This window comes from Podarcis pityusensis, assembly GCF_964106645.2.
Source record: "Podarcis pityusensis genome assembly, chromosome: 2".
Taxonomy (NCBI): domain Eukaryota; kingdom Metazoa; phylum Chordata; class Lepidosauria; order Squamata; family Lacertidae; genus Podarcis; species Podarcis pityusensis.
The window spans coordinates 82,854,708-82,875,117 of NC_138029.1; the positions used below are offsets into that span (position 1 = coordinate 82,854,708).

Below are 20,410 nucleotides of genomic sequence, written 5' to 3' on the forward strand. Positions count from 1 at the left end.
AGAATTACAGATAACATAATTACTTTGTGCAAGGGAAACATTATGGTGGAACCTTGGTTTCTGTACTGGCTAAACAATTGGTGGGATCAGGATGGGACAGGATGGTGCCTGAGAAGATGAGGGAGTCTTATCTGCTTTGAAAAATCTATAGATTTAGTTTGTGTTTGGGACTGGATGTAGGTGTGAGTCCAGGGGAAGTAGCGGGTAGGAGTCTAAGAAGATAAATACCCTAAATTGAAAAAAGAGTCATGAGTAAAATGGGAGTTGTATTTTCCCCTTGCCATTGTGATTGTCAATCCCATTCACCTTAACATTAAAAAAAATGCCAAAATTGTGGCATATTTCCTGCACATTTCTTTGATTTAGGAAGGTGTACATTTATAGCCCTGATGTAGTACTAAATTCCATAGGGGTTTCATTGGCAGCTTGCTTTTTTTTGAGGGAACAAGCAGGAAAGTGATGGCTATAGCACTGGATGCTTTTCAGTAAAGCATATGCACACTGGAATTATGAGCATGGTTTTCTTACAGCAAATACTCATTTGCCTAGCTAAGTATGCCAGAACTCAATGAATATTTGTTTGCTTGTTTCCCAGTTCAATCATACAGGACAAGGGAGTATTTGCAGTCAAGCCATAATGCTGATTACGGATGGTGCTGTGGACACTTATGATGCCATTTTTGAAAAGTATAATTGGCCAGATAGGAAGGTAAGTCCATTATATATTGTATCTGTGAAACAATATCTGATGATGACAAGCTCTCAAATACAAATATTCTCTACTAGTGGGACCTTGACCAACAGAGTTGTGCTCTAAGGCAGATATTTGTCAACTGAAAAGCAGAGCAAACAATATCAGGTAAGCTTCGATCTGGATTAAAAATGACCAGGAGTATACTTTTGTGCTTGCAGGCTTCTCAAGAGCATTTGGTTGGCCATTGTGGGAACAGAATGCTGGAATATATGGGCCTTTGGCCTGATCTAGCAGGGCTCTTCTTATCTTATTAGATGTGTGTTTGTTGCATTTTAAAAACCCAACCAAACTTAGAATGGACAGCCTTATTTTCTTTTCATGGGTCATTTCCTGTGTAAATGCATCTTCTCCTAGCTGTTGCTTTAAAAAAATGGTGTTGAGAAACATACTGCAAATTTATGGAAGGATGCATGGGACAGAAAAGAGTGTGGCTTTGAGATTTGGGGAGAACTTTAAAGAAATGTGCATGACATTTCGTTTGGTAGAGCTAGGTCGCGGTTGCCTTTTTGGACCAGCCTCCACTGACTTTAATTGGGGAGTAGGAGAAATGAAGAGTGGAAACAATGCAACAAATTGTAATGATAGAATTCAACAATGGCAACTCACCGTCTGTAGTTGCATTTCAAAGGCTCACTTATCATTCCATGCTAATGACTTGGGAGCACTTCAGCCTTGGGGACCCCTAATTTTGCACATGCTGAACATACCTATAAATCTGCTGCTGGGTTTGCATGACTATTTTACTTTTTTAAAAAAATAATGAATTGCTTTACCATTTGTGGGGCAGCTCAGTGACAGCATAAAATACTGAAATGGGGTGTATTTAGTAATCTGTCTGCTTTATAGTATTCCCATTTACCGTATTTTTTGCTCTATAAGACTCACTTTTTCCCTTCTAAAAAAGTAAGGGAAAATGTATGTGCGTCTTATGGAGCAAACGCAGGCTGCGCAGCTATCCCAGAAGCCAGAACAGCAAGAGGGATTGCTGCTTTCACTGCGCAGCGATCCCTCTTGCTATTCTGGCTTCTAAGATTCAGAATATATTTTTTTCTTGTTTTCCTCCTCCAAAAACTAGGTGCGTCTTTTGGTCTGGTGCATCTTATAGAGCAAAAAATACGGTACTTTACTAGACTTTGGGGTAAAATGGCATAGAAATTGTGACACAGCTAGAGTATAATTTCACAGCTTTAAACAACAGTGAAATTATACTCTAGCCGTGTATCTCTGATTTTTGAGAAAGACAGCTAGACCCAGTAAAGTTGAAATTAAGGTGTGAGTATCTGCTAATTGTCTGGGATTGACTCGGGAATTAATTTCTTCTGATGATTTTATAGAAAATCACCCTTGCCATTCACAAAATAAAAAACACAAAATGAGCTGCTGTGAACAGAATCATAATGGTTAGTAATTGCGTTTATGCTGCATGATCAGGCAGGATGTACTTTGTCAGTAGTTGCCTTTTAAAAACATTTTTTTTAGGTAATAATAATTCCATTTATGAATTGCTTCCTATAACACATCTTGAGATGATTTAAAGTTACATTATATTAAGATAAAATATAGGACAAAAACTGGAAAAGATGGAAAGGATTTGCTGAAATAGCTAACTGAACTAGAATACAAAAAAGGGAGGTGTGAGGAGGTCAAGGAAATAAGTAAATGAAAGATAAGTTATGGGAAGATTCATTGCATTTTTTATTTTTTTTGTTATTGTTGGTTTTTTTCTTTCTTTTTTCTTTCTTCTTTTCTGTATTGTGATGTGATGTTCTGTTTTTGCTTAATATGCTGTTTTCTATTTTTCCTTTTTCCTTTTTGTAACCTTTCAAATCTTAATAAATATTATTTTTTTTAAAATAACAACAAAAACATACATAAAGCAATTTCATATATAAAACCAGCTTCAAATCAGATACAGACTAGGATAAAAATAACTTAAAAGGCTTTATTTGTAAAGGAAGGTATTCAATAGGTGGTAAAAGGCAAGCTGCGGGAGGCAGCGGAAGATAGGTTTGCCTGGCGTGCTCTGGTCCATGGGGTCACGAAGAGTCGGACATGGCTAAACGACTAAACAACAAAAGGCAAAGAGACATGCTGCCTGTCTGATATGTAAAGGGATGGAGTTCTGAAGGCTTGATAAGTGCTGCCAGGCTAAAGGCCCAATTCCTGCATCATACAGATGGACCTCTTGCTGAGACGGTATTTACATGATTCTCTCTCCTGCAAAGTACAGGGCTTGTTTGGTTAAATAGGGGATGAGACCATCTCATAGGTATCCTGGTCCCAAGGGCTTTGTACACAAGTACCAGCACATTGAACTCAAATGAGATACACTTCCAAATCCTGTGGAGAAAAGGACTTCCACTCAAGGTCTGCTTATGTTTTTGAACATTTCTATTCAGGAGTATTGCTGTGTTGGTATGAGGTATGAGATGGGCAAGGCAATATCTTAAATGCATGAGTTTGAGTCAGAAACAACAGTACATGTTTTGAGTTTCGCAGTTGAAAGTTGGCTGGGCTTGTAGAACTGATTCGAAATTAGAAATCTAAGGTTATTCCTGTTGGAAGATGATGGCTTAGGATTGCAGAATGTGAGCTGGCTGAAGTCCTGTCCTGGAATCTAGTTGGACTTTCTGGCAGTAGCTGTAGAAGAACACACTTTAGTGCCCTGAAGCCTGTGAAAATTAGGACCAACATACATGTAATTGTCTTAGGGTCAGCTTGCTGAGGCTCCCTGCCGTGTGCACACATTATGTATTTGTGGCCCATAGTGAATCCAGGTGAGATTTCTAATCTCAAAAAAGGGTTCAGCACTGGTGATCTGATCTTCTCTGGGCTTTGTGCATGCATTTTGGGCTTTATTTTTTGCTTCCCTTTTGCCCTTTCCACCTGGAAGCAGGAAGATGTCTCAAAGGAAGCAGTCTTTGATGCACAATCTTAGATACAAAATAACCAGGGCCAAGGTTTGCTTACAAAGGTGCCCTGAATCATTCATATCTCATTCAAGACATTAAAAATGGTAAATATTCTTATACAGTGGTACACTGAATTATATCACACATTAACCATTACATGGGTGGAAACAAATCCTCAGTTAGTTAAGTATTTTTATTGATTTTTATTGATTTAAGGGGGCAGCTGCTCTTCCCTGCCCCCCTTAGCTATATCCAAGAACCATTATGAATAGAGTAAAAAAATCAAAACCCATGTGCAAAGGTACCCCAAATTTTATCCCACATAAAACCATTAAAAACAGTAAAATTTCCCATGCAAAGGTATCCTGAATTGTACCCTGTTGCCCCTAATAATTGTATACCTCATGATAACTTAGTTCAAAGTAGATGTAGTAGATGAAATATGAAAATATTATTTGCCTTGTGTCTTTGGGATTTCTTCCCCTAATATTGTGTGATGTTAATGGTATAAATACACCTTATTTGCATGGTATGGCAGCAGTAGCATCTTCATACATATGAAGGACAGTGTAGATAATAAAAACTGACACATTTCTTCACTTGACACTGATGGTGTTGGCAGCTATTCATTTTGTCATTAAAACCTTTATAAAAGATGTGAAGGGAAGCAGCCTTATTGGCTAGTCTCTGCTGGAGTACATGATGCACATGTCACAATCACTTTATGGCTCAAACTATACAGTCTATTTATACAGTTGCCACTGCTGCTTCCTAAACTTTAGCTCTGGCACCAATCAGGGAACCAGTCATCGACGCCTAGGAAGTTGATTCTGTACCTAGATATGACTCATGTGAAGGCAGTCAGGAGGCTAATCCTGGTCTCCTGTGTGTTAAGTGTAACTTCTGCAGCATGGAGCAGGTTTTGTTTTTGCTTTTTAAATTTATTTAGGGTCTCACTGCAACTCAGAAGTTTGACCTTTCATGGTTTTAAGTTTCATGGATAACCTGCACAAGTAGAAACCAAGATGTTTAGTTTTATAAAATAAAGACTCATCAGTAAAGCACCATACAAGTCCGAGCTGAGGCAACTATAAAATACCACATTTCAGTGAACAAACTGTAACCCTGCAGTGTACAAGAGTACCTGCAGAGAGCTTCTAAAAAGTAAATATGGTTCTCCCCCTCACTTTCCACAAGGGTAAAATAATGTTTAAGAACATTAACATCCATTTGGCAAAATGGATAGCTGGACCACGACATAACTGCAGTGACCATTTATCTGTTTCCTCTAGACTGCCATCTACAAGGAGATTAAAGCATTCCCTAGAATGTTAACCAACCCTGTGTAGCTTAGTAATATGCTGATGCTACACGCACGGAACATTAGGAACGGCAAATCGCTGTTGCCCTGGTGTTATTAAATTGATTTTCTTTTCTTAAGAAAGAGTCAGAATATTTCAAAGGTCAGTGTGTACTGTGTGTTGAATCATGAGGTGTCTCATGAGCAAAAGGAAGGATTCAGACACCTTCTAGGGCATTGCAACCTAAAACAGGATGATTATCTACCCTTTGAGGGCTTTCTTGCTGGTACAATTTTGTAGTGAAATGGAATATAGTTTTCCAAATTGGGGATGTGAGGGGGAAATTAGATCCATGGGTAAAGTGCATATTTGGCATGTAGAACTTCCAGTTTCCTTTCTTGCATCTCTAATTAAATGATCTCAAGTAGGAGAATGGTGGCTATGATCCTGATATTTCTGCTGCTTCTCAAAGTGTGGCAAAGATCTTTGGTGGGAATTTCCATCATACCTACTCTGAATGCACTGGGCATCTTAAGCACAGTCTACACTTCTTCCGCTGTGGGAAGCTGCTAAAAGCCTTCCTAGCCTGTTGTGTGAGGCCATACATACACAATAATGTTCTGAATTTTTTCCTGATTTGGGGGCCCTTTTAGAGAATAATTTTCATGTTATGTACATGTGTATACTATAGGTATCTCCTGGGTATTTTTGAAAAAATAATATTCTGGGTGGCTTCAGTGTGGTCAGCATGGAGCCCAGTGGCGTAGCGTGGGTTGTCAGCACCCGGGGCAAGGCAAGTAATTTGCGCCCCCTAACCCGTGGATTTTAGTAGGGGCAGAGAGCTGCGAGTGCGAGCGCCCCCCCCAGATGTTGCGCCCGGTGCGGCCGGCCCCCCCTGCACCCCCCACGCTACGCCACTGATGGAGCCATCTGAGTTCAGCATTAGAGGAGGAGGAGGAGAAGCCTGGTGGGCAATGGGGAATCATCAGACATTAACAAGTGTAAAATGGAAGATCAGAATTCTGAGTAATCTTCGTTATGACCCCTAATATTTGGGACTGATATTAACACTATTTGACTATTAGCTATGAGAAGGATGGGCGTTTATTAAATTAGTTATCAACATTAGTAGACTTAATTGATTGTTTCCCATGCCCACCAGAAAGCAAGTCCTACAGCATATACAGTTCTGTGCAAAGGTTTTAAATACTGGAGTTATTTTTAGCACTATGACATAACCATCTCTACAGCTCTTACTTTAATTGGTTGTATAAAAAGTTGAGGTGACTTATACATCAGAGTAAATACATTCTGTTTTTATGGGAAAACGTTGGAGCACCGACTTCCGTTAAGCTTTAATCTAAATAGCTGAGGTTTCCCTTAAGAGCAATCAAAGAATCTTTCCTGGTTTATAACATGGAAGATGAGTTGAATTTATGGCTGGATGCTCCGCAGTGTCTTTGTTTCGTGGTGTTTCTTCCTTGGGGATTCATATCTTGAAAATACACCTCAGAATCATGAATCACTTGGGACTCATTAATGGAGAACATATCTCACTGCACTGTAATTTTTCATTGTATAATTCACCATCTGTTGTTTGACATGCTGCTAAAAAATTAGAAGCCATCATGAGTACCTCAATAATAGTAGAAATGTGAAGTTGTTCTGTGTTATGATTTCATAAAATAGGCTGACTCCACAACTGAACTAACAAAAGACCATTCTATTTTTTCTTTTCTTTTTTCTTTTAAATAGCTCTTCTGCTGAAGATTAGTTATTTTATACATTTTTATCTTGCTTTTTTGTTAATTACCTGCCTACATTCTATTTCTAGAATGAAAAATCATTAGCATTAGAAGGTACCTTAGAGACCATCTAGTCACAAGCACACACAGAGTCTATTGTGCAGCCATGGTACCCCTGACATATGACTGTCCAGTATCTGCTTAAATATATTCAGTGAAGGAGAACACCTCCCTCCCCAACCTCCCAAGGCTGTCTATAACAAGGTCAGGGAGCTCTCTGGAAATTTCTCCTAAAGCTTTGTCCAAATTTGCTTTCTTGCAATTTCTACCCACTGGCTCTAGTCTTACCCTTTGGATCAGCAGAGAGCAACCCAAAGATTTAGCATCTGTTTCCCTTGCCAGTGGTGGATTTTGGGCTCTCAAATTTCAGCAGGGCCCCATGGGGGGGACACATAGGGGGAGAACAGGCATAAGAGAAGCTCTCCAGACATTAAACCAGTTCTTCATCAATGAAAACAAGTTGTCTTTTCCATGTGAGTATATTTTGTTTGAATCAGAACTACAATCTTGCACTGATACAGCAGAGAACGTTTGGTATGCCCAGCAAGGGCTATGGAATTATCCAGTCCAAGGACCAGCTGAAAAAACAACCCCACATTGAGAAATGGGAACCATATGATCTGTCGCAGAGATCGCTACTTTTATATAATAGTGGGAAAGAACTTTGGATAGTCAGGAGGCATAACTTATTGTCCTTCTGAGTTCTGAGAAGTTGCCTTCACCAGTCTTTGAATGCATTTTGATTTGTGCAACTTTCTGTAAGGTGCTGGACACCAGGGGGCAGGAACATGGTCTGATGGAGGTTTGGTGGAGGAAATATTCAGGGTTTGGCTGTGGATCCAAGTAATACTGTTTCCAGGAACATGATCATGATCATTAAATGGCATCCGGGAACTGTAGTCAACTCTTTTTTAAAATGTTGAATTTAAACAAAAATGTGTGCAGCAAAGCAACCAATTAAGTGATGGATTACGTGTTAATCTTCCTTGCCCAGGAAAAGCTCTGTGTTATCTTTTATGCCCACCTTAACTGAAAAAGAAATTTTCTTTCCCCCCTCTCTTTTTGGGGGGATAGCAAACGCCTGTGTTTAATTACCTTAAAACTGACAATTGTGCGGAACCAGATATATTTTTAAATATGCTTGCTAATTTCATTTCATAAGAAAAGCATACTCTGGAACAAAAAGAAAGCGATGAAGTCTACTTGTTTTTTCAATCTTCTGTGAGAACTATCTGCAAAAAGAGAAGCAGTTAATCATTTCTTTAAGTAAATGTGCACGCAAGCTAAATTGTACCAGCTGAAACATCTGTGACAGAAACAAGTGGATTACTATAAACATTTCCCGGAGATTTGAATGATTTTGCTTTGATCAAGTTCACACCCCTATTTTTATGTTCACTTCCCATGAAAATTCATATCTGTGTCTGAGGAAGAGAAGAGAATATGATCATGTGTTTTAATTTTGATTGCATACAAAACCTATGCACATGAAAGGGCTGAGCCATGGCTGCACAAGCAGTCTTATTTCTGGCTCTGCCAAGATGCTTGCTTGTGGCCCACAGACGTGGCAAAGTTACTTACGGGACATACTGCTCCTGATGCCACTATAGTGATGAAGCATCCATGACAGCACAACAGCTTCACATGCCATAGAAGCCTTGAGTGACTATTCTGATTTATCTGTAATTGGTACCCCTAAGGCACAGTAGCAGAGTAGCAAGACCCTGTAGCAGTTATAGCATCAAAAAGATAAGGCAGTGAGCAGCAGACATAGCACCCAAGATGGCAAGGGTGACCGGCAGTTGAAGCTCTATAGAGAGGTCCTGTTGAACAACTTACTCCATAGCAGGATGGAGATGAACTGAGTCATTGTGAGCCTTTTCCTCCAGTCTACTCCTCAGCATTTGATACCATTGACCAAGGTATGCTTCTGGAGCTGGTGCTTGGAGACATGGTACTACTTGTTCTGCTCCTATCTCCAGAGCTATTTCTAGAAAGCTACTGTTCAGCACCAGGGGAGCTGTCCTGTGGTTTCCCGCAGGCTTCCATCTTGTCCCCCATGCTTCATCTATATGAAGCCTCTGAGAGCTGTCATCAGGAGATTTGGAGTGAGGTGTCATTAGTATGCAGTTAACACTCAGTTCTGCCTCTCTGTTCCATCTGAACTGGGAGAGGCAGCTGAGGTGCTAGACCAGTGTTTGGAGATGGTGATGGGCTGGATGTGGGTCAATAAACTGAAGCGGTATCCTTAAAAGGCAGTGGTGTTATATGTTCTAAATTCTTAAGTCTGGAAGGGGGAAGACAGCTTGTCCTAGACTTCCCTGGAAGGAGCAGGTTGATAGCTTGGCAGTACGTTGTTGCTGGAAGTTCAAGTGGCCTTGATGACTAGAAATGCCCAGTTCCAGCTGTTCACCAGCTGCAGCCCCTTTTGGACAGAGATAACTTGGCCATGGTTCTTCATAGTCTGGTAATTTCCAGAGTGGATTGTTGCAATGCACTCTGCTTGGAGTTGCCCTTTAAGATGACCCAGAAACAACTGCAGCGGCCAGATTACCGGCTGAGGTTCCATTCAGAACTCATATAACACATTTTAAAACAGCTGCACTGCTTATGCTGGTGAAAACAAACCCCTACTGCCCTCCTGTTTCTGATTCTGTTGCTCCACCGGTACGTGACTCTGCATGTGCTCAATTAATGTACAGTTCTGAAGTTCCAAGTGTGTGGATGGGTTTATTGTTTTTCTCCTGTGCCTTGAACCCAATAGCTAGGCATCAGATTTTTTAAAACAATATTTTAATAAAGTAAAAAAGAACCACCTCTCTTAAATACTTTGAAGTAGGGTCTGGAAACTTTTTCTTCCCATTCTGAGTGCTATGTTTTCTTGTAGGCAGAATTCCAAGGGCCACATAACAGTGGTGTGCAGGGCCAGATGCAAAGTCTGCGGTGACTCTTACCTTTGTAAGAGAGATGCCGAAGTTCAAACAAGCAAGAGGCATTATCACAGTTAAAGGACTATACTGTTGTACTAACTAACTAACTCTCTCTCTTTCTCTATATATGTCTCCAGTTACGTACCGCTCTGGTTATGTAACTTTCAGGTACTTTTTTGGGGAGGGTGCACAGACCCCCAGAACGAATTAAATTCGTATCAAAAGGGTCCACTGTATATATATATAACAAATCTTCCACCTCTAACTGGCAACAATTATAGGCAACCCTGAATCTTATTCTTGTGGGAAGTCTTTCACATAAACTCTCTTCACGTGATAACTGCAGTTTCCACTAGACTAGAGCATTAGGAAGTGTGAAACTTTAGTCAACACGGATAACATCTGAAAGACTGCCTACTCCCCTATGAACCTGCTCATTCATTAAGTAAGATTTTTCCCTGAGGCCCTTTCCCAAGTGCCCCTTCCATCATCAAGGTTCGGTGTCTCAACTTTAAAACTCTCTCCCTGGAAAGGTTTGCCTTGCACCCACCTTGACTACCTTCAGATGCAAAGTTAAAAACCTTGTTTTATGTGCAGTGATTTTGAATTGAATCTAAACAAATTTATTGCATGAGTAGAATAACCTCCACTTGAACAGTGGAGCTTTGCTTCCCTCTCCTCCTCCTGTGCCCTTCCCCTCAAAACTACTCCAAATACTTGGGAGGGGGGGGCGGACCCAAGAGCAAACTGGGGGAGATGCGGGAAGGGTGAGGCAAGGGAAGTTCTGTTGCACAAGTTCCACTAGTCTCGTGACTTCACTTGGCACAACTCTCTGTTATATTATTGCTGCTTGTTTTATTGGACCTAGTTTCCTTGCTTTGAATGCTTCTGATGTTGTTTTCTTTGGCTTTTTTGTGGTTGTGCGTTGTTTGTTTCAGTGCTATTCCATTGTTGTATTCATATTATTATATTGTGAATTGAAACCTGGGGCATAATTTTTTTAAAAATAAATAGATGTACCATTTCCCCTTATCATGCTACACAGTTAGCCAGCACTGAGTACTGTGAGGACATAACAGGTGAATTCACCTTTATATGAACTGTGATGTTCACAGGTTGCTGTTTACTCTCATTACTGTCATTTATGGCATTTGTTCTGCGTCAATACAAAAAGCAGTTTATTTCATAGGTTATGTCATTGCCATTTCCAGCTCGTCGTGGATATAATGCCTGGAGTCCACAGTCTGAATTTAAGGTGACCTTTCTGTCCAGCTTAAAAAAAAATCCAAAATAATTGATTCTGCAATTACATGAACAATTTATTGCATATGTTATGAGGTGTTTCTACCCCCAGCTCCAGGCTATTTAATGTAAATAACCTTTATAGTTTATGTTATTTTAACTCACCTTTAAAAAAAATTTGCATTATGTTCTGTGAATAAGATTATTTTCTTTCTGAAATTCTTTTGAATATTTTAAAATTGCCAAAATATACCCACCTGATAAATATTTTCCCCTCATATGGTTTCCTTCATGGACCATATTTGTTGCTCTCCTTTAAATTGTTTACAGCTTGTCAACATCCATCTTGAATTGTTCTGCTGCAGTATCACTCTGTTGATTCGTTGTTTAGCTTTGTTGTCTACTTTAGCTACTGATCTAGGGTTGATGCAAAGGATTCATAATGAAAAAGGGCGGAAAATGAAACAAATTCATTGTTAAACAAATGCCATAGAAAGTAGTTAGTTCTGAGTAACCTTTTGATTCCCTAGGAGCCAGAAAAAAGGAAGCTTGAGGTTACAGGGAGGTAGGAGGCAGCAGAAAGAGAGAAGGACAATATAACACTGTCTAGCCCAGGGGTTCCAAAATCATGGTCTGTGGACCACCAGTGGTCTGTGAACTTCATTCAGGTGGCATGTCTGCATTAAATAATCTTATTAATTTTAAAGTATATTTTTATTGCTTTTTGTTTCTTATATGTTATTGTATTACAATACAATATATGAAATAAAATAAGCAAGAAATATAATTAAAAACCATACAGCATCTAGCATAGAACACAACAACTGGTACAACAGACAGAGAAATCGTTAAGTGATCTTCCAAGACCACTGAGACCTAACCAAACGGCAAGCATTTCTTCTGTGCCTAAAAAATGGCTCATTCCATTCCTTCCCTGAAGTAATAAAGGAACAGTGGCAAGCATATATTTTGACCGGCTACCAAAGCCAGCCGCAATTCATGGTCATGCATTTGAACCTTCAAATATTTGTGTCAATTCCTGACATTAAAGCTTGTATCAGCTTAGATGTCTATTGCATCTATTCATTTAAGATCACATGCACGAAGGGCTTGTTGCTTATGATGGTTTTAACAGTAAACTAAATAAAAATCCAAAGATAAGTAAAATGGAGCCAGTGTCCTTTTATCCATAATTTAATGAGAAAACACCTGGCTTCTCTAGTTCATTTCAAAGCATTTTAAATACAGACATGTTTTAAGAGGCATGAGGGAACCATAAGGTAAACTGAGCAATGTATAAAACACTCCTAATGAACTAAGTTTTTCCACCAAGGTATCAAGCTAGATTTACCAAAATAAAGTGATTCAACAAAACACAAATGTTTTTGAGCTACTTTTTTGGTGCTCCACAGTGACTTATTAATGGGTTGTTGAGTGGCAAAAGAAACTGGCTTTTATTCCCATCTTACTATTTAATCAGGTGCTAACAGCACTTCAGTCTCTACAAGACCCATAAATTCCAGGAGGAGTTGGGCTGATATATACTGTTCCAGTTCACTGAGGAATGGAGCATTATTAAAGTCAAAGCTGAGGTTACAGAACTGCAAGAGGCATATGGCATATTTACTTAATTACTCTTTTGCTTAATTATTCTTACCACTATATTAAGATGATTGGAGTTCAGTCGTAACAATGTGCAGTTGTTAGAAGGCAGGTATCATGCTGCCCAATCGTGGGCACCATTACACAGAAGTAAGTCCAGTGGAGCTCAATGGCGACTCAGCTTCCAGTTTATAGGAGTTAATTGTGAGTAAACACGGAAAGCTCCCAGTCTCCCAGTTTTTGCTCTCCTGTGTTGAGGTGCAAGACTACAAAGAGAAGGATGTTTATTTGGTCTCTTTCCCCCAGGAACATTGGATAAGAAGGCGAGGTGGTCTCTATAAAATAAAATGAGGATTGCTCTGATACTATAAAGATCAAACCTTTGAAGAATGCCAATATTTAAGATACTTTAATGATGCTGTATTTTAGGGTGCTACATTTTTTATGTGTCTAATTGGTTTTCTGTTCTTTTATTATTACAGTGGACGCTCAGGTTGCACGTTCGCAACCTGCAGCGGCGCATCTGCGCATGTGTGGGTTGCAATTCGGCGCTTCTGTGCATGCGCAAAGCGTGATTTAGCACTTCTGCGCATGCGCGACTGCCAAAACCCGAAAGTAACCCGTTCCGGTACTTCTTTGTTTCGGCGGTCCGCAACCCAAAAAAGCGCAACCTGAAGCGCCTGTAACCCGAGGTATTACTGTAGTGCATTTTACATAGCATAGTAACAGTGTCATGCTATATGCTTTAGAGCATCGTGCAATTGACATGATCAGGTAATCAGGAATAAGCATGGCTGCTTGATTCTACTGTTCTATTCACTAACACTAGGTTTTTACCTTAAGATTCAATATAAGCTGAAATTTTGGGTTTCTGATGAAACTTAGTCTGGATTTGGACTGACAGAAAACACTTGGCTGGTTTGAAAAGAAATCAAAATGAAGACAATCAAGGAGTTCAGACAAACATGTGGTAAGCCCCTGCATGTGGGGTTGTCTTAATCCAAATTACAAGTAAGGATTACATAGTCAAATATTGCCTAAAGAAAAACAGCAGCTGTGATAGGGAACAATTTAGATTGGAGAAATGATATGAGGCAAAACAGTTAATCATTTGCCATGGTGTTGTGGCCCCAATCCAGCTTGTCCCCATCTCCGCATCTGCCTTTAACTTTAAAAATAATAAGAATAACAATGGTTGGAGAACCAGTTATGAACCTCCTATAATCTCATTTTGCTTGGTCAGACGTAGTTGGTGCCTTCAGTTATAAATACATAAGTTAGTTCCAAGCACAACCTTACTGATCACCTACTTCTTCATCACATACCTGCAAGGTGTTCAGCTTCTATCAAGGAAGCACTGGCACAGTTGAAGGACCCTTGGTATGATGGTCTTTCATGAAATGAGTTTCATTTTGCAGACAGAATGACAGAAAACAGATTGAACTGACATTCTAGTGGCATTGCTTACTCCTATAACACACAAATATAATGACTGTTATTTTCTACTTTGACACAAACAAGAGACATGGCAAAAGAGATGGAAGAGGATGAGGCTCCTAAAAACCTCTACTGTTCTCTGTCGTGTTTTGCTCTACAGTTACTGTAGTAGCAGCCAAATTACAAACCAGTTAAACTGAAATACTAGAAAGGCCCAATCTCTCTTTTTTTAAAAAAAATAATATTTATTACTTTTATAGATTACAATAAGAGAGAAAAAAGCAAAAAAAGAGAAAAAACAGAAGAAAGAACAAAGGAGAAAAAACACACACAATACAATACAATATATAAACAATATAAAACACAACCTAAACTCAAAACTAAACACATTAAACTGAACTAAACAAACCCCACTCCCAAAACAAAAACAATTTAAAAACATACATCATCTCTTTTCCATACTCTATCTTTCGTTCCCTTGTTTCCTCGACCTCCTCACACCTCCCTTTTTGTGTTCCACTTCTATTAATTGTTTCAGCAAATCCTTTCCATCTTTCTCCATTTTCTGTGATATTGTAAATAACATATTATTTTAACCTTATTTTCCATTAAAACTAAATTACTTATATGTGCTTAACTCCTTATAACATTTCTGTTAAGCCCATAAATAATAAAAAATAAAAAATCATTCCACCATTTTTCTATCACTCATTAGTTTTACCATAAGTCTATATATAAACTTTAAATTTTCCCATCTTCTTCCACCATCTCCTCTCCCAGGTTTCGGATTCTGCCAGTCCTTTCCGTCAATTCCATAAAGTCCATCAACCTGGTGATCTTATGTCCGAGGCTCTTAACTCTTTTCCAAGTCCCTTCTGCAGGTCTTCTTCATTTTCTTTAATGCTAAATAGCCAATCTCGGGGAAATTCCAACCTGTCAATCCTTTTCTTCCTTCTGAACAGATCAGCTGAATTTCCATAGTTAAAACTACAGTCCATAAGGTATTTCCGGATATATTTCAAGATTCCTCCAATTCCAAAGGCCCCCAAAACTTCAGTCTCCTCCAGGCCCGAGTCCATGTCCCAAAAGTCAGTTAGTCCCTGCATAGAGGGCTCTTTCCAACTTTCCTTCTTTAATCCAAACCGGGATCCATTCCTCGGAGTCTGGCTTTTCCTAGATTCAATCATAGAAGGCCTCAACTTATAATCTCCAACTTGCTTCTGTAAATCCCCAGATCTCACTTGTATTATTTTATGTTCAACAACAGCTGCATTCTCCTTCTCCTCCACCATTTGTCCTGCCAAAGTGGGTTCCTGTACCAAGTCCTGAATTATTTCTATGTTAGTGTTCGCTTTTTGACTCAAGTTGGTCACTTTCTGTTCCAAATTATCAACTTTGAGAGTCATATCATCCATCTTCTTGTGAAGCTGTCCCAGCGAACAGCTTATCTTACATAAAACAGTCACAATGGCCTCTCCTGTCAACATTTTGAAATAGTCCAAGGTCGCTCTCTGGTTCCCAAACTCCTTTTCTGCAGCTGGAAATCCCCCAGTTACAGTCCTGTTACAGTTTCAAAAGCTCCCTCTAATAATAATAATAATAATAATAATAAATTTTATTTATATCCCGCCCTCCCCAGCCAAAGCCGGGCTCAGGGCGGCTAACAACAATAAAACAGTATAAAAGTATAGCATAAACAACACTCTAAAATCATTCATTATAAAATTAATTAATTCAGGCCACTGGCAACTATTGGGCCAGAGCTCCGCGAAGATTGCCGAGGGAGGGAGTCAGGCTGTGCCCTGGCCAAAGGCCTGGTGGAAGAGCTCTGTCTTGCAGGCCCTGCGGAAAGATGTCAAATCCTGCAGGGCCCTGGTCTCTTGTGACAGAGCGTTCCACCAAATCGGAGCCACAGCCGAAAAAGCCCTGGCTCTAGTTGAGGCCAGCCTAACTTCTCTGTGGCCTGGGACCTTCAAGATGTTTTTATTTGAAGACCGTAAGTTTCTCTGTGGGGCATACCAGGAGAGGCGGTCCCGTAGGTACGAGGGTCCTAGGCCGTATAGGGCTTTAAAGGTTAAAACCAGCACCTTAAACCTGATCCTGTACTCCACCGGGAGCCAGTGCAGCTGGTGTAGCACCGGGTGAATGTGATCTCGCAGCGAAGACCCCGTAAGGAGTCTCGCTGCAGCATTCTGCACCCGCTGGAGTTTCTGGGTCAGTCTCAAGGGCAGCCCCACGTAGAGCGAGTTACAATAATCCAGTCTGGAGGTGACCGTCGCGTGGATCACAGTGGCTAGGTCAGGGCGAGAGAGGTAAGGAGCCAACTGCTTAGCTTGGCGGAGATGGAAAAATGCCGCCTTTGTTATAGCTGCAATCTGCGCCTCCATGGAAAGGGAGGTGTCGAAGATTACACCCAAACTCTTAACGGATGGTGCTGGCACTAATTGCGCCCCCGCAAGAGATGGGAGTTGCCCCCCCAATCCCATATCGCCCCGTCCCAGCCACAGGACCTCTGTCTTCGAAGGATTTAGCTTCAACCGGCTCCCACGTAACCATCCAGCCACAGCTTCCAAACATCTGGTCAGTGTGTCTGGGGCCGAGTCAGGATGGCCATCCATCAACAGATAGAGTTGGGTGTCATCGGCATACTGATGGCAACCCAGCCCAAAACTCCGAACAAGCTGGGCGAGGGGGCGCATAAAGATGTTGAAAAGCATCGGGGAGAGTATCGCACCCTGAGGTACTCCACACACCAAGGAGTGGCGTGATGACAATTCCCCCCCAAGCGCCACCCTCTGTCCCCGACCGGAGAGAAACGAGCGCAGCCATTGAAGGGCTGTGCCCTGGATCCCCACGTCGGCAAGGCGGTGGTCCAGAAGTTCGTGATCGACCATGTCGAAAGCTGCTGACAGATCTAGAAGAATCAGCAGCCCCGACCCGCCTCGATCCAGCTGTCTACGAAGATCATCTGTTAGGGCGACCAGAGCCGTCTCGGTCCCATGACCAGCGCGGAAGCCGGACTGGAATGGATCCAGAGCCGATGTTTCATCCAGAAACCCACCAAGCTGTTCAGCAACCGCTCTCTCAATCACCTTACCCAGGAATGGAAGATTCGAAACCGGGCGGTAATTGGATAGATCTAAAGGATCTAATGATGTTTTCTTTAAGAGCGGGCGCACCACCGCCTCCTTCAGTTCCCCTGGGAATGTCCCCGTGCCAAGGGACAAATTGATGATATCCCCCAGGAGGGCCCGCACCTCGTCTGGACACGCTCTAATCAGCCAAGACGGGCACGGGTCGAGAGGACAGGTGGTGGGCTTTCCAGCTCGGAGGAGTCTGTCCACATCGGCTGGGGATATCCGGTCGAAGTGGTCCAATACTGGACCCGAGGACAGTCGAGGGGCCTCCAGTTCCTTTATTGTATCCAAATTGGCAGGGAGGTCATGGCGGAGCAACAAGACCTTCTCTGCAAAAAAGCTCGCAAATGCCTCACAGCTAAGTGTCAAATTGTTATCTAAATTTGGCTGTCCCTCAAGGGACGTTAAAGACCTGATTATACTAAATAATTGCGCCGGGCGAGAGCTAGCGGATGCAATGGAGGCCGAGAAGTAAGACTTCTTAGCAGCCTTCACCGCCATCTCGTAGGTTTTCATAAAAGCCCTATAAGATGTTCTTGAGGCTCCGTCACGGGCACCCCGCCATACTCGCTCTAGCCGTCTGAGGTCCCGCTTCATTTTCCGGAGCTCCTCGGTAAACCAGGGAGCCCGGTTTCTGCGGGGTCGCAGAGGGCGCTTAGGTGCGATCTCATCAATGGCTGCCAGGAGCTGGGTATTCCAGCCCTCAACAAGCTCAGTCAATGAGTCGCCAGGGGGAGCAAGGTCCCGCAAGGCTTAGCGGAATCCTCTAGAGGGAAACAGTCTCCACTTGTATCAGTTCTTTCAAGCACAATTTCAAACATTAAAGATAAAATTTCAGTTACTTTTCCTCTTTTTTTTAAACGCATAAAGGGACAATGGAAACAGTATCTTACTCTTGTTTAGCTAGCTGTCAAATCCTTTCTGTCAAAAGCACTCTCTCCAAACGTCATCTGGCAGCCCGTTCCCAGGTTCAGAGCAGTGGTAATTTGATTTTTTCACTCTCTCCTGCAGGCTCACTAGATCCAAAAATTTCCCCCTCTTCTCCTGCTTCCAAGGGGGGTTTTGTATTTTTAAACCGGTGGAAATTTGATCCTTTGCCAAAAGCTTTCAAAGGCTTTACTTGTAACGTCTTTGCTTCAGTCTATTTACAAAAACGGGAGGCGGACTTCCTGTTTATAACCTTCCCGTTTCAGTGCCAAATTGAAGTATTTAAAAATCCAATTTTCCGTTTTACTCACGAGTAGTTGTTTAAAATCCAATTGTCCACAGGAAAAAGTCAGCGCTCTCCGGCAACAGCAATGCGGCTTCACTCCGTGAAAGAAGCAGTCGATTCGAAGCACGGCGCCACTCACCCCACGTCGCTCCGGATCCCCAAAACAGGGTTTCCCCGCAAGTAGGGGAGGCGCAAAGGTGCCAGCCGAATCCCACGTCCACAGGCTTCTCCCGCCTGTGGTTTTTAATGGGTCTCCGCCTCGCCGTGGCGGTTCAGACCCTGTTTTTCACAGAGTGGGTTCCTCCCGATCGGAGGAAATCCGCCATTGCCAGAGGCGCCAACCCGGAAGTCTTAGAAAGGCCCAGTCTCAGTCAATACACACCATCTATTCCAGCATACTAAGAGTATGGATCGGTGAATGGTTTGCTACTGAAGCTGTTGTGTGATTCTTTGAATATGTGCCTAAGTTACTACACTACTATGCTGTCTCAGGGATTTTCTGTGTATGGCAGCCACAGCTTAGCAGATGACTTTTATAGACAGTGTCATTTGCAGAAGAGGTTATGTGAATGCCAGTTCCATGTGCAGAAATCAATAGGGAATGGTCTTTCACACTGGTGCAAATGTTTTAAAAATTTGTGTCCATGCTAGCGCATAGGTAGATAGTCCATTCTGAAATGTTCATGTTAGGTTTAGGGTTCAGTTGAATTTATGGATAGTTTCCCACTAAAAGAAAAGTCCCAAAATGATTTGCAGTCAAGTAAAAAATACAATAATAAAATCACATAAACATATTAGAAACAGATTTCACAATATGGTTGTATCATTGGTGTTGTCAAAATTCCTAGGAAAACAAAAGTGTCTTTTTTTGCCTGGCACTGAAACAATGGCAAGGTCATGTGAAATCAACATTCACACAATCTGGTATGCATGTGGTACTAAATGACTAAAGCCTGTGAAAGCCATGCAGGATCAACTTTATCACTCACCATCCCTATCGAGGAACCCTTGCAGTGGAACATTAATCCTGCATGGTTTTGTTTCAGTGCACACTGAACTATGTATAGACTCTGTATGACTTTGATTTTCAGAACAGCAGACGTGGATTCATCTTTAGTTGCTAAGATCTGCAGAGTCAGAGAAACAGAAGTTTGTGTAAATATTTCCATACTCACACATAAAACTAAAGGTAAAGTGACCCCTGGCCATTCATTAGGTCTAGTCGTGGCCGACTCTGGGGTTGCAGCGCTCATCTCACTTTACTGGCCGAGGGAGCCGGTGTACAGCTTCCGGGTCATGTGGCCAGCATGACTAAGCCACTTCCGGCGAACCAGAGCAGCGCATGAAAATGCCGTTTACCTTCCTGCCGGAGTGGTACCTATTTATCTACTTCCACTTTGACGTGCTTTCGAACTGCTAGTTCGAGCAGGGACCGAGCAACCACCGATCTTCTGATCGGCAAGCCCTAGGCTCTGTGGTTTAACCCGCAGCGCCACCTCGGTGTCTTTTATACACACAATTTTAACTTTTTTATTGAACATCCCATCTAGGGAATATCAACAGATCAATGATTCTTTTTTAACAAGGTTAATTGCATCACTTTTCTACCAAGATACTAATGTTCATTAATTTTTACCGTTGCAATCTGGAAAGTTAAGGAAGCACAAATGCATTAGTTGGTACTGCTAGTCTATCCCCATGTCCCACCGCACTGTTGCAACCTTTTAATAAATTAGGCATGCTGTAGCCTCTTGATGGCACTGTATTTCCTTCTTGAGTTCATAGGCCTTGCAGAACATTTATGTCTCATTACATCCAGTACAGCAGTTATGCCCTAATAAATCAGGGGAGCTTTGCAGTGACGGTCTTGACAGTAATGAATCTTTCTGTTGGCGTTTCCACTTCACAGGCACAAATAATGAAGCAAAACTGCCCCATCTGGTCACTCAGTAAGAGTCAAATAGCAGTGGGGAGCTGTTTTCTCAAGCATGACAAAGGTCATATTGTGGAGCAGGAGTGAGCAATAGTAGGTTGGGCTGTGAGTGACAGTGCAGAATGAAGCCGTTTAGGGGCTTTT

At 41.5% G+C, this 20,410-nt stretch overlaps 1 protein-coding gene across 2 annotated transcripts in view; it reads left to right on the top strand.

Annotated features, from left to right (window-relative positions):
- Positions 1 to 20,410, top strand: part of CACNA2D3 (calcium voltage-gated channel auxiliary subunit alpha2delta 3) — a 479,869-nt gene that overhangs the window by 240,195 nt on the left and 219,264 nt on the right. For both annotated transcript variants that reach the window (XM_080996726.1, XM_080996727.1), the window contains exon 11: positions 596 to 709. In XM_080996726.1, the coding sequence (XP_080852852.1) occupies positions 596 to 709 (114 nt within the window). The remainder of the gene's footprint in view (positions 1 to 595; positions 710 to 20,410) is intronic.